The 14,877-nt window shown below is 45.0% G+C and overlaps 1 protein-coding gene across 2 annotated transcripts in view; it reads right to left on the bottom strand.

Moving 5' to 3' along the window:
- Window positions 1-14,630, bottom strand: part of Zfyve1 (zinc finger FYVE-type containing 1) — a 59,515-nt gene extending 44,885 nt beyond the window's left edge. For both annotated transcript variants that reach the window (XM_042692666.1, XM_042692667.1), the window contains exons 1-2: window positions 14,426-14,630; window positions 11,101-12,018 (exon numbers count right to left, since the gene is read on the bottom strand). In XM_042692666.1, coding sequence (XP_042548600.1) covers window positions 11,101-11,583 — 483 coding nt within the window. In that variant the 5' untranslated portion in view covers window positions 11,584-12,018; window positions 14,426-14,630. The remainder of the gene's footprint in view (window positions 1-11,100; window positions 12,019-14,425) is intronic.
- Between the last annotated feature and the right edge of the window lie 247 nt (window positions 14,631-14,877).

The raw sequence follows: 14,877 nt of genomic DNA, 5'->3' as shown, positions 1-14,877 counted from the left end.
GAATGCTAGCCTTAAGCATATAAAGCTCAGGGACTGTGCCCAGGCCCTGAGTTCAAGCCCCACGCCTGGCAAAAAAAAAAAAAAAAAAAAATTGGATAGGAACAGGAGGAAAAAAACTGGGAGAGAACAAGGGAATGTACTCATTACCTGACTTATGTAATGTAATGCCCCTGTACATCCCCTTTATAAGAAAAAAAATTATAGAAAAATTCCATGCAATAAGGAACATTATTGTCATTCCTAAGTCCCACTAGAATAATGTCTCATTTAGCCAATTTTTGGGAGGAAAAAAAAAAGCCAAATCCCAGTATTTGAGCAGAACTATTCTAAGTCTGTAAATAAGAGAAGTAGCCAAGCAATGTGTTGGGCCTCTTAAAGGAACGGACGGTGTGATGGCCAATGACTCAGCTTAAGGGAAAGACAGAAGTCTCATCTCAGGCTCCTACATCAGAAAGGGCCCAAGGTCCTTTGAGTCAGGGACAACATGGTTCAGAAAACTCACTAGCCTCTTTTTGACCACACTCAGGTGGCTGAGCCTCGTCCCAAGCCTACATGGTCAGCACAGAACTCTGGCCTGAGAACTCTTGGGCTCTCCTGTGTACCACTTAGGACAAACTGGTCTCCATGAAGGCCAAACAGGTGAGACTTCTCACAATTTGTTGTTTTTTGTTTTTTTGTTATCGTTGTTGTTTCACCAGCCCTTAGGCTTGAACTTGGGACACGGGCGCTGTCCCTGAGTTTCTTTTGCTCAAGGATAGCACTCTACCACTTGAGCCACAGTGCCACTTCTGACTTTGTCTGTTTTTGTGATACTGAGGAATTGAACCCAGGGCTTCATGCATGCTAGGCAAGCACTCTACCACTAAACCACATTCCCAGGCCCGCCCAGCTCTCTTGGGAAAAGATAATCATGGAGGAATTACAGGAAAAAAAAAAAAAAGACAAGAACAGAATGTTGATGGAAGGGGGGAATCCTATGGCAGGACATACCTATAATCTCAACTACTCAGAGGATGATTAGGAAGATTGAGGTTTGAGAGTTGTTTTATATTTTGGGGGACTTTTTTTTGTACCCATCTTGGAGCTTTTGAACTTAGGGCCTGGGTGCTGTCCTTGAACTCTTTGGTTCAAAGCTAGCACTCTGCCACTTGAGCCACAGTTCCACTTCTGGGTTTTGGTGGTTAATTTAAAATAAAGAGTCTCACAGACTCTTCTGCCCAGGTTGGCTTTGAATCATGATCCTCAGATATCAGCCTCCTGAGTAGTTAGAATTGTGTCAGACACTGGTGCTCAGTGAGATTTGAAGATCCAGCTCAGACAGAAGTTGGTGAGACAGCAGCTCAACAAACAGAGTATAATGGCTCATCCTGGAATCTAAGCCATGAGGAAGATACAGGTAGGAGGATCTTAGGATGAAGCTGGTGCTTGGAAAATATCACAAAACCATCCTCATACTCCAATAAGAACCCTAGTTACTAGAAACTTTATTCTTCTAACCTTTGAGTCGTTTACTAAGGGTGTTGCCTCTGGCTTCAGATTATAGATGACTTGACAGCATGGATCATTTATTCATTACTGACTCTAAATAATAGATCTGTGCATACTTTGTTTTTCCTATTACTGTCCCACTGAGACCTAGAAAAATCAATAAACCCAGAAAGTCTAACCATTTCATTAGAAAAGCTACAAACTAGGCCAAAAGAGAATACTGCTTTCACCAGTTAGATTATTAGAAAAAAGGAACAGGACCAAAAGAGAGAGAATGTGTAAAGTATTATTTGGGTTTTTGTTGTTATTGTTATTGTTGTTGTTTGGGGGGGGTGTAGTCCTGGGACTAGAACTCAGGGCCTGGTACAGTCCCTGAGCCTCTACCACTTGAGCCACAGCACCACTTCCAGCTTTTCTTGAATGGTTTATTGGCGATAAGGGTCTCACAGATTTTCCTGTCCCAGCTAGCTTCAAACCGAGATCCTCAGATCTCAGCTTTCTGAGTAACTAGAATTACAGGAGTTGAGTCACGGGCACCCAGCTTGTTTCTGAGTTTTCGTACACAAGAATAGTGCCCCACCGTTTGAGACACAGATCCACTTCCAGTGTTTTGGTCACTAATTGGAGATAAGAGTTTCACAAACGGGCATCAGTGCTAGTCCCTGGCAGAAAAGGCCCCATGAGACTCTTTTTTTTTTGGCTGGTCACAGGGCTTGAACTCTGGGCTTGGGCGCTGTCCCTGCGATCTTCAGCTCAAGGCAAGTGCTCTACCCCTTGAGCCACAGCACCACTTTTGGTTTTCTAGTGGTTTATTGGAGATAAGAGTCTCACGGACTTTCCTGCCTGGGTGGCTTTGAACCTCGATCCTCAGATCTGTCTCCTGAGTAGCTAGAATTACAGGCGTGAGCCTCCAGCGCCTGGCATCTCATGAGACTCTATCTCCAATTAACCACTCAAAAACTGGAAGTGGTGCTGTGGCTCAAACAGTAGAGTGCTAGCCTCTAACACAAAGAGCCTCAGGGACAGTGCCCAGGCCCTGAGTTCAAGCCCCACAACTGACAAAAAAAAAAGTCTCACAGGCTTTCCTCCCCAGGCTGGCTTCAAACTGAGATGATCAAATCAGCCTCCTAAGTAGCTAGGATTACAGCCACCAGCACTCAGCTTTGGTTAAGTTTTTGTCCCTGATACATTTGCCAACTTACTAAGTTTCAAACTGTCTATTACAGACTGATGCTTCATCTGTCTGAGGACTTCCTCAGACTCTTCATTATCAACATGCTGTACCAGATCATTATTTAGTTGCATCCCCGTTTTTCCAAGTAGCCAGTGAGCTCAGTCCCCTTCCCTCCCCCCATGCCCCCGCCTTCTTGAGCTGAGCCACACAAAGATGTCTCTAAACATTGCCAAGTGTCCCCCAGGGAACACAATCACGTCTGGTTGCTAACTGTTAGATAACACCATATGAGATTAATTTAGATCTCAATATTGTATGAAGGAGCCCCTCAGTTTTACCAGTTTAAGTCAATAAAGCCTGGGGTATTACACAGGTGATATTTGATCAAACAAAACAAGTCACCACTAAACGGTCCTTCACCCAATATGTCAGCACTCAAAACAATGTGACCCTTCAAACTTTGTCCCAAATTTATCTGCATTGGGCCATCTCCCTAATTTCAGATCCATCTCACTTCCTGGCACAGGCTCTCTGCTTACCCTCTGTCTAGCCACTGCAGTATGGTCTCCACACTGAAAAGAAGAGCCAGCTCTTCAACACTTGTCTTGGCCATGCGACTTGATACTATAGTGCAGGCTTGTGTTTTCCATCACCCTTCAAATACAGGCACATTTTTTTTCCTGTGGACTGAGAGGCTTCCTGTGACCTGGCACCTGTTCACGTGTGTACCTCTCCACGTCTGACTCTGCCAGCTCATGTCTGGCCACACTGGTATTCTTCATACAATTCAAACATGCCATCCTACCTTCATTCTTTCCAGTCCCTCTCCCCAGATTTCTATTTCCCCAGCTGGTATTAACCACCACGCCTCTGCTTAAAAACCACCTCTACAGCATGATCTTCTCTGACTCCTGCAGAAGGGGCTTTCCCCTCTCCCCTTTAATCATGCATCCTGCATCTAAACTTATGTTTATAGATGGGCGATATGCTTTCCCCACACATGCCAAGACCTCAGAAAATACATACAATTGAATCTGAAGAAACTACCTACAGGCTTCAAGATGTTAAAATGATCCCTATGACTAAATTGAAAAGGATCAAAAACCTATGAATGCCCAGAAACATCAGAGATTTGGGGAAAGAATATAACCATAAATGGGGGGGCTATGTAAGACAATTTGAGAAAGGAGAGTAATGGAGATATGATCAACATTGTAGGTATATACAAAAAAAGTGATAAGGGCCGGGCGCTGGTGGCTCACGCCTGTAATCCTAGCTACTCAGGAGGCTGAGATTTGAGAATCGAGGTTCAAAGCCAGCCCCAGCAGGAAAGACTGTGAGACTCCTATCTCCAATAAACCACCAGAAAACCAAAAGTGGCGCTGTGGCTCAAGTGGTAGAGCGCCCCCCTTGAGCTAAGAGCTGAGGGACAGCGCCCAGGCCCAGAGTTCAAGCCCCACGACCGACCAAAAAAAAAAAGTGATAAGGGAACCCCATTTTAAGTGAGTGTCAGTGGCTCACACCTGTAATCTTAGCTACTTGGAGACTGAGATCTGAGAATTGTGGTTTGAAGTCAAGGTGGGGAAAAAAGGCAAAAATGAAGCTGTGTCTCAATTGATAAAAGTGCTAGCCTTGAGCAAAAAAGCTCAGAAACAAGTATCTAACCCTGAATTCAAGTCCCGGGACCAGCACAAAAATTAACTAATTAATTAAAATAAAAACTGTAACCCAGGCTGGGAAAGTGGCTCAATGGTAGAGTGCTTGCCTTGCATGTATGAGGCCCTGGGTTCAATTCCTCAGTACCACATAAATAGGAAAAAAACAAACAAACAACAGAAGTGGCACTGTGGCTCAAGTGGTAGAGCGCTAGCCTTGAGCTAAAGAGCTGAGGGACAGTGCTCAGGCCCAGAGTTCAAGCCCTATGACAGACCAAAAAAAAAAAAAAAAAAGTCAGTGAAACCTCATCTCAATGAAAAAGCTGGCCATAGTGGTACACACCTAGTAGCACAGCCTTGTGGAGTGGTGTACACAGGAGGATCTGGGAGGCCATTGGGATAAGACTCTACCTGAAAAATAAAATAAAAAACTAAAGCAAAAAGAGCTGGGAGTGAGGTAGCACATCAGCCTAGTAAATGTGGGGTCCTAAGTTCAAACCTTAGTATTGCCAAAAGGAATAAAGGAAAAAAATTGCAAGGAAAATTTTCTTTATTAAGTAAGGTGAAGGAAGAGGGATAACAGGCCTGGGAATGTGGCTTAGTGATAGAATGCTTACCTAGCATGTAAGAAACCTAGGGTTTAGGGCTGGAAAGGTAGCTCAGTGGTAGAGCGCTTGCCTTGCATGCATGAGGCCCTGAGTTCGATTCCTCAGCACCACATAAGCAAAAAGAAAAAAGGCTGAAGTGGTGCTGTGGCTTAAGTGGTAGAGTGCTAGCCTTGAGCTGAAGAGCTGAGGGACAGCACCCAGGCCCAGAGTTCAAGCCCCATGACTGGACCCAAAAAAAAAAAGAAAGAAAGAAACCCAGGGTTCTACTCCTTAGCCACATAAACAGAAAACAAAGCTCTTGGTGGAGGTGGAGTTCAAGTGGTAGAGCACTAACCTTCAGCAAAAAAAAGCTCAGGAACAGCCCCCAGGCTCTGAGTTTAAGCTTCTGAACAGGAAGGGAGGGAGGGAAGAAGGAAGGCAGGAGAAGGAAGGAAGGAAGGAAGGAAAGGAGGGAGGGAGGGACAGAGAGGGAGGTAGAGGTTCAAAGCTGCAGATAATGGTACCTATCTATAAACTACTACTTAGTGGGCTAAGTTACCTGTCAGTGGTGATTGTTCAAAAATAAAGAAACTAAGCCAGGCACTGTAATGCCTAAGCCTGTAATACTAACTGCCCAAGAGCTGAGAATAAAGGTTCAAAGCCAGCCTGAACAGGAAAGTCCATAAGACACTTTACCTCCAACTAATCAGCACAAAACTGGAGGTAGAGGTATGGCTCAACTTGGTAGAACACTAGTATTGAGCAATAAAGCTAAGGGAAAAAGCCCAGGCCCTGAGTTCAAGCCCTAGTACCAGCAGGCACACACGCACGCACACAGAAAAAAAGAAAAAAAAAATTAAGAACCAATCCATAACCAATCCACCGGATGCCGATGGCTCAAGTCTGTAATCCAACTGCTCAGGAGTCTGAGATCTGAGAATCACGGTTCAAAGCTAGCCCGGGCAAGAAAGTCAGAGTTTCAACTCTTATCTCCAATTAACCACCAGAAAACCGAAAGTGACACTGTGGCTCAAGTGGTAGAGTAGATAGCCTTGAGCTGAAGAGTTGAGGGACACCCCATGCCCAGAATTTCAAGCCCCACCACCAACAAAAAAAAAAAAGAAAAAAAAATGTACGTGCTAACAATGTACTATACATAATATTGCAGAGGCAGAAAAACCTGTTCTGTATCCAATTTACAATCTAGATGAATTTATAGTCTACATTCTCATCAAATGATCATCTTTCAGTGTATTTCATACATGCCACTATCAGAAAACTAAACTAGAAATTGTCCTTAAGTATTTTTCTACTTATTACTCTATGAGAATATACACTTAACAGAAATTTTGTTCTAATCCATTAGTCTCAACCAATGCGGCTTGCAATTAATAAATTGCCAATTCCTGGCAAGAGATCTATATTTGTAAAGGGAGCAAAAACAGGAGGTGTCTTTTTTTTTTTTTCAGTTGGTTGTAGGGCTTGAACTCTGGGCCTGGATACTGTCCCTGAGCTCTTCAGCTCAAGGCAAGTGCTCTACCACTTGAACCACAGCACCACTTCCAGTTTTCTGGTGGTTAATTGGAGATAAGTCTCACGGACTTTTGCTGCCTGGGCTGGCTTTGAACCATGATCCTCAGATCACAGCCTCCTAAGTAGCTACGATTTCAGGTATGAGCCAGCAACAGCCAGTAGGAGGTGTTTTTAACAACAACCCAATTACACATTATGTGAAGACAAAAAAGAAAAGGACAAATATCATCTCCCAATAGTTTGTCTTCTTCACAATATTTTTTTTTCTATTTTTCTATTTTTCCAAATTCCTTACCAAGATACATGTGTCTTTTTTTATTTTTTTGTTTTTTTTTTTTTTTGGGTCCAGTTGTGGGGCCTGAACTCTGGGCCTGGGTGCTGTTCCTCAGCTCTTCAGCTCAAGGCTAGCGCTCTACCACTTGAGCCACAGCGCCACTTCCGGCTTTTTCCTTTTTGCTTATGTGGTGCTGAGGAATCGAACCCAGGGCCTCAGGCATGCAAGGCAAGCACTCTACCACTGAGGCACCTTCCCAGCCCGTCTTTTTTTTTTTTTTTTTAATGCCTGGAATCCCAGAACTCCGGAGACTAAGGCAAGAAGATTTGAGAGTTCAAGGCCAGCCTGATTACATAGAAAGACCTGGTCTCAAAAATAATTAATTTAAACTAGGAACCGGTGGCTCTCACTGTAATCCCAGCTACTCAGGAGGCTGAGACACGAGGATCACAATTCAAAGCCAGCCCAGGCAGGAAAGTCCATAAGACTCTTATCTTCAATTAATCACCAGAAAACCAGAAGTAGTGCTATGGCTCAATTGGTAGTGCCACTCACCTGGGGCTGAAGAGCTCAGAGACAGCACCCAGGCCCAGAGTTCAAGCCCCATGACAGACAAAAATAATAATTAATTAATTTAATTAATTAGCTGGGTGCTGGTGGCTCACACCTGTAATCTAAGCTACTCAGGAGGCTGAAATCTGAGGACTGCATTTGAAGCCAGCCCAGGCAGGAAAGTCTGTGAAACTCTTATCTCCATAAACTATCCAGAAAAAGCCAAGTGGTGCTGTGGCTCAACTGGTAGAGTGCTAGCCTTAAGCAAAAGCAGCTCAGAGGCAGTGCCCAGGCCTTGAGTTCAAGCCCCAAGACTGGCAGAAATAAATAAATAATAATAAAATTAAATATTAGTTAATTAAAAATAGACAATCCATATCCTCCTTCCTCAAAACCATTCTTTTGAAAGATGCCAACACACTATCCATAAAGATTATTGGTTCATCTCAAATCTTTCTCTAACTTCAGAAAGTGACAACACAACCTATGACTCTCCTAAATTATCAAAGACAACTGATAGCAAAACCAACAAGAATCAACTGTCCAAATCCAAATCCAAGTACTCCACTTAGAAGATATTTAGTCCACAATGCTGCTCAATTAGAGCATGATCCATAATGAAGATATTATTGCTGACAAGGGAGGCAGAAGGAGATCTGGGTCATTCTTCCATAACTATTAGTTCCTTTCAAAGCAATAAAGAAAAGTCTGTATTAGAACAGCATTTAGCTGACAATGAAAGAACAAAGGCTCACGATGCAATTCACTTCCATCAAGGTATCTAAGGAGGAAAAAAGTAGAGATAAAAATACCTAGCTGGGGGGCTGGGAAGGTGGCTCAGCGGTAGAGTGCATGCCTTGCAAGCATGAGGCCCTGGGTTCGATTCCTCAACACCACATAAACCGAAAAAGCCGGAAATGGCGCTGTGGCTCCAGTGGTAAGCACTAGCCTTGAGCTGAAGAGCTGAGGGACAGCGCCCAGACCCAGAGTTCAGGCCCCATGACCAGCAAAAAAAAAAAAAAAAAAAACTAGCTGGGCCAAGCACTGGTGACTCATGCCTGTAATCTTAGCTATTCGGGAAGCTGAGATCTGAGGATTGTGGATCAAAGCCTGGATAGGAAAGTCCATAAGACTCTTACTTCCAATTAACTCCCAAAAAATGCAGGAGTGGAGCTGTGGTTCAAATAGCACAGCCCTATCCCTGAGCATTTCTGCCCTGAGTTCAAGCCCCAGGACCAGCACAAAAACAAACAGGTAGTGGGTACCTGTGGCTTAGAAGGATGAGCTCTGAAGTTGAGGTTCAAAGCCAGCCCAGGCAAAAGTCTGAGAGACTCTCCAATTAATCACCAAAAAGCCAAAAGTGAAGTTGTGGCTCAAGAGCACCAGCCTTAAGTGAAAAAGCTAAGAGATGTGCCAAGGCCCTGAGTTCAAGATCTAATCTGGCATAAAAACATACAAAAGTGGGGCTGGGAAGGTGGCTCAGTGGTAGAGCGCTTGCCTTGCATGCCTGAAGCCCTGGGTTCGATTCCTCAGCACCACATAAGCAGAAAGAAAAAAAAGCCAGAAGTGGCACTGTGGCTCAAGTGGTAGAGCGCTAGCCTTGAGCTGAAGAGCTGAGGGACAGCGCCCAGGCCCAGAGTTCAGGCCCTGCGACCAGACCCCCCTCCCCCACAAAAAAAAAAAAAAAAAAAACATAAAAAAGTACTTAGCTGGAAATTGGAAATTTTCTCTAATGGTTACTTACACTGGTGATCCTTCCATGTGGTGATAACTGGGGTCATCACTACCAAAAGTACCAAGTCCATGGACCACAAATATTCCAAAGATACCAGTAAAAACAAATTGGACTCTAGGTGGTAGACCCAATGACAACTCTTTTCCACTCATAATCTTTGAATCCTCTCAACAATCCTATGAAGTTGAAATGAAACTGAGTTACAGAGCTTAAATAACTTGCCCACAGATACACAGTGACAGTCACATGGTGATGTTTTGGAGGTAGAGCTGCTGGGTAGTAACTGGGATTAGGTAAGGTCACCAAGGTAGGGTTCCCATGATGGGACTGGTGTGTAAGAGACCTGAGCTGAAGCACATTTCCTCTCTCATCTAGTGGCACCTTCTACCATGCAGCAAAAAAAACAGCATTACATGCTGCCATCATGTTCTTGAACTTCCCAGTCTCTAGAAATGTGAGCTAAATGAATATGTATTGCCTGTAAATGACCTGATCTCTGCTGTTTTGCCATAGCAACAAATATCATATTAAGACTGAAACCTCTCCAGAAAAACAAGAGGCCATCAGTAAAGAAAACCTTCTTTGTAAAAGATACTTTTTTATTTTTCAGTACTGGGGATTTTCAGCCACTCCTCACTGACAACTACTCACAAGTTCACAGTACTCTCTTCAGATAACTTTTTTTTTCTTTTCTTGTTTTTTATTTTGTTTTTGCCAGTCCTGGGCTTGAATTCAGGGATTGGACACTGTTCCTGAACTTCTTTTGCTCAAGGCTAACACTCTACCACTTGAACCACAGCACCACTTCTGGCTTTTTCTGTGTATGTGGTACTGGGCTTCAAACCCTGGGCTTCATGCATGCTAGGCTACCACTGAGCCCCATTCCCAGCCATTCAGATAACTCTTTAAAAGGAGTTCTGCCAAATCATACTGCTGACAACAGAGGCCATCTACCAGCATTTATTAGGCAACAGATTTTCTAGTCTCATTTCATCTCTTCACATCAAATAACCAAATAGGCACCACTCCCACTTTACAGATGAGAACACTAAGAGAGGAAAGTCATTCAGCCCAAGGTCATGAGTCTGGTAAGTAATTAAATGACTATAGACAAGCCTTTGAAAGTCTTGGGTTTTAATGATTAAAATAGGAGCTCCTGAGCCAGGTGCCAGTAGCTCATATCTGTAATCCTAGCTACTCTGGAGGCTGAGATCTGAGGATGCGGTTCAAAGCGAGCCCAGGCAGGAAAGGCTGTGAGACTCTTATCTCCAATAAACCACTAGAAAACCGAAAGTGGTGTTGTAGCTCAAGTGGTAGAACACTTACCTTGAGCTGAAGAGCACAGGGATAGCACCCAGGGCCAGAGTTCAAGCCCCACGACCCACCAAAAAAAAAAAAAGAAAGAAAGAAAAGAAAAAGAAAAGGAGCTCCTGGTAGGTGCTCATGCCAGTAATCTCAGTAATCCTAGCTACCCAGAAAGCTAAGATCTGAAGATCAAAGTTCAAAGTCAGGCAGAGCAGGAAAGTCCCTGAGACTCCTGTCTCCAATTAACCACAAAAAGCTGAAGTGGAGCTGTGGCTCCAGTGGTACAGCACTAGCCTTGAACAAAAAAGCACAGGGAGCTAGGCGCCAGTGGCTCACGCCTATAATCCTAGCTACTCAGGAGGCTGAGATCTGAGGATTGCAATTCAAAGCCAGCCCAGGTAGGAAAGACCATGAGACTCCTATCTCCAATAAAACCACTAGAAAACCGGAAGTGGCGCTGCAGCTCAAGTGGTAGAGCTTTCGTAGCTCAAGTGGTAGGGCTTTCGCCTTGAGCTGAAGAGCTGAAGAACAGCGCCCAGGCCCAGAGTTCAAACCCATGACCGACCAAAAAAAAAAAAAAAGCACAGGGACAGCATCCAGGCCTTGAGTTCTAGCCCCAAGACTGGCACACACATGTGCACGCACACATGCGCACACACGCATGCCAAACACACACACACACATACACACAAAGGAGCTCCTCCTGAACTATCCTCTGGAGAGCTACCTTGAACCAGCAGATCTGAGATCTGCTCCATCCATGCTCAGGACCAACCCCATCACACCCAAGCACTTACCTGAATCTCTTCATTTTCATCTACTAGGAGGAAACTCACAACCTTCTCCGTCATCCTCTTCCCCTTGGTCTCCTCATCCATCTCCTCTGCCTCTAGGGACTCCTGGACCTTACTGACATGGTACACAGTAATAGGGTGCCTCCTCTTGTTACCTCCAGAATGAGTTCTCTTTTGGCACTCCAGGCACAAGTTGATTTTGCAGGTCTGACATCTCACAGCTGCCCTTTGTCTAACACCTGGAGAATGCCCATTGGGGCCTTTGCAGGGGTCACAGTAAGGGACGTGGCCAGCTTTGAGTCTTATCCGCTCATGGTTCCGCAGGCGCTCTTGCCGATGGAGTTCTTCCTCACAGCGCAGGCACTGCAAACTACAACACTCATCACACTCAAAGATAGCTTCGTCAGTCCCGCTGCAGGCATAACTCTCCTGGCACATCAGCCCAGGATTCAGGCCCTTCTCTGCTAGGGAAGTCTGGGCACTCATAACTCAGGTAATGAAACTACCCACTCTGTAACAGTCACCAAGCTTTCCCCAGAAGTGAAGACAAAGGTTTTGAGTCTGCAGACTCCACAGAACTTACACAAGGCTCTAGATGCTTTAAAAAAAAAAAAATCTATCTTTACACACACACAAATGTTTGAGTTTGGGGTTTGTTTTTTTCTTTTCTTTTTTTTCTTCTTCCAAGACTCTTGTATCAGCAGCAATGTTGATCTTGTTTGATGGTTTTATCCTCCATAAAGTGCAGGGAAAGATGTGGTCAAAATGAACTTCGAAGTTGTTGATGACTGAGAAAGGTCTGTTGGGTTCACAAAGAGGGGCTCATGAGCTGGGCCTCAGCCACGAAGTTTCAGTAATGAAATAAAGTGGTCAGGAGTTTTTCAATATAATTCAACTTCAAGTAACTATGTCAAAAGATACCTAGAATAGAGGAAGGAAAAGGATTTCACTCATAAAAAACAGAAGTGTACCTTAAAATGGCCAGGCACCAGTGGCTTACACCTGTACTCATAGCTACTCAGAAAGCAGAGGCTGAGAACTGAGGATCCAGTTTAAAGCCAGCCCAGGCAATAAAGTCCCTGAGATTCTTATCTCCAATTAAGCACCCAAAAAAAGCCAAAGTAGAGCTATGGTTCAAATGGTAGGGTGCTAGCTTTGAGCAACAAAGCTCAGGCCCTGAGTTCAAGCACCAGGAATACTGTCCAGAAAAGGAAATGCACACTTATTACCTGACTTATAAAATGGTAACCCCCTCCATACAACACCTTATATAATAATAACAACAAGAGGATGGGAAGGTGGCTCGGTGGTAGAGTGCTTGCCTTGCATGCATGAGGCCCTGGGTTCGATTCCTCAGCACCACATAAACAGAAAAGGCAAGAGGTGGCACTGTGGCTCAAGTGGTAGAGTGCTAGCCTTGAGCTGAAGGCAGCACCCAGGTCCAGGGTTCAGCCCCACAACTGACACACATACACACACACACACAAATAATAACAACAACAAAATTATATTTTTTTAAAAAAGAGGGCTAGGAATGTAGCTTAGTGGTAGAGTGCTTGCCTAGTTCCTCAATACCACGTAAGCAGAAAAAGCCGGAAGTGGCGCTGTGGTTCAAGTGGTAGAGTACTAGCCTTGAGCAAAAGCAGCTCAGGAACAGTGCCCAGCCCTGAGTTCAAACCCCAGGAATAGCAAAAAAAAAAAGAAAAAGAAAAAGAGAAGGCCACAATATTCAGAAAACTCTCATCCTGCTTCTAAAACTACTTTGGCTTATTCTTATACTAAAAATTTTATTTCAAAACCATGGATAGAGATCTTCCTTTCAAAAACAAACATAATTGCTAGGCACCAGTGGCTCACGTCTATAATTCTAGCTATTCAGAAGACTGAGATGTGAGAACTGACTTGTGAAGCCAGCCTAGGCAGAGAAATCTGAGAAACTCCTATTTACAGCTACCAGCAAAAAGCCAGAAATGGAGCTGTGGCTCATATAGTAGAGCACCAGCCCAGAGGGAGGAAAGCTAAAGAAGAGCATAAAATCCTGAGTTTATAACCCAGTCAGGTAAGTGCACACACAGGCACAGGCACAGACAGGCACAGGCACAGACAGAAAGACAGACAGACAGACAGACAGACACACACACACACACACACACACACAAAATCTAAAATCCCAAAATTCAGGAGGCTGTAGCAAGAGGATCACCAGTTTAAGGCCTCTCTAGGCTACATAGTGAGATCCTGTCTATAAAACACACAGAAAAGAAAAACATAATACACCACCTCCAACAGTCCTTGGAAGAGTCGTTCTCTGCACCCTCACCTGACTTTACATTTGGAAGGTGGACAAAGACATCTGTAAATAGCATAATAATAATAATAATAAACTTGAAACCCATTAAAGACCTGGGTGTCCAGCTCTCCTTGTAACTGGGCTATTTCAGCTCTAAACACATGCCTAGCCCTAGAAACAGCAGTACAATTTTACGTTCAAAAACATTATTGCACTTCCTTTTGTCCCCTTTTCCTAACTGCAAAAGGGAGTAGGCAACAGGAGGCAGAATTCCTGTACTATGGCCCTCCAAAGCCAGGCCTGCATGAGTCAAAACAAATAATTTTGCTCTTTGTCACTTGAAAACTAAAACTAACTTTAAAATAACTTAAGGAAAAAAAAAACAGGGGAGGGGCTGAGGGAGACAACTGGTGGGCAGGAAAGGGATTTTGGTCACTTCTACGTTTACATTCCTAATTCCGGGTATCCTCAACCCCCATTCCAACACTCCAAGTAAAAAGTCCTCCTTTTCGGATAGTCATTCCTCCCCTCCCGAAATCAAGCCTATCAATCAGATTTTCAGATAAACAAGGAAGGGGAGGGAATAACCAGAAGACCTTATTTACACTCTAATGTGTTCAGCCAGTTCCCTAAACGGAAACCAAAATCAAAACTTGTCGCAATTGAGAGAGAAAAATTAGAAAATCAACTTTCAGAACACCTCCAGCCAGCCAGGCCAAGCAAACAATCAGCCCTTCGGACCCCTACTTACCTCGACGATTCCCTCTACCTCGGTTTCCTCACCCGACCTCCCTCCCGAACACCACTACCACAACCACAGAGGTAAGTGCCGAGTCAAAGAACAAAGAAGGTCCCCCCAAATCGCCCCCAAGCAGGCACAGCCCGGAGCCGAGCCCATTGTTTATACCACCCCACCCCCACCCGAGCCGCACCCGGCCCCCCTTCTTCCCAGGGACAGCGGGAGCCCCAGGACGCTTGCTCGCCGGGTGCTGGGCCGGTGCCCTCCCCACCCTGCCCGCCACGGCCCGGGGATCCCACCGCGGAACAGCTCGGCCTGGCGAGGAGGCGTCGGGGACGGCGGGGCGCTAGTGGGGGTGGGAGGCTGCTCCTCAGGGCACGGGTGGATCCATCCTCATCTCCTTCTCCGCCCCCCTCCTCCTTCGGTGCCTCCCGGGCTTCCTCCTCTCCTGTTGTCAGTTAGGATCAGCTGATCAGAGTGAACTTCTCTCAGCTTGACTAACAGGAAGGCATGAGAGGTGCAGCCCAGCGAGGGAGGAGCGACGAGGGGTGGAGCGCGACGCCGGAGGGACAGGAGTGGCGCGCGATGACTTCTGGGAGTTGTAGTCACATGGCGCATCCTCTACGACATATCCTGAAAGTGTGGCCCTCTAAATGACTACAACTCCCAGAAAGACACTGCCGCCCTTGCTAGCGGGCGGTGGAAAAACGCCATCGAGCATCTCGGGAGTTGGAGTCCTTGAGTGAACTGT

This window comes from Dipodomys spectabilis, unplaced genomic scaffold (genome assembly GCF_019054845.1).
Source record: "Dipodomys spectabilis isolate Male_0828 unplaced genomic scaffold, ASM1905484v1 ptg000157l, whole genome shotgun sequence".
Classification (NCBI taxonomy): Eukaryota; Metazoa; Chordata; class Mammalia; order Rodentia; family Heteromyidae; genus Dipodomys; species Dipodomys spectabilis.
Note: the sequence above shows the minus strand (reverse complement) of the source record. Positions and strands in the feature narration are given on the sequence as shown.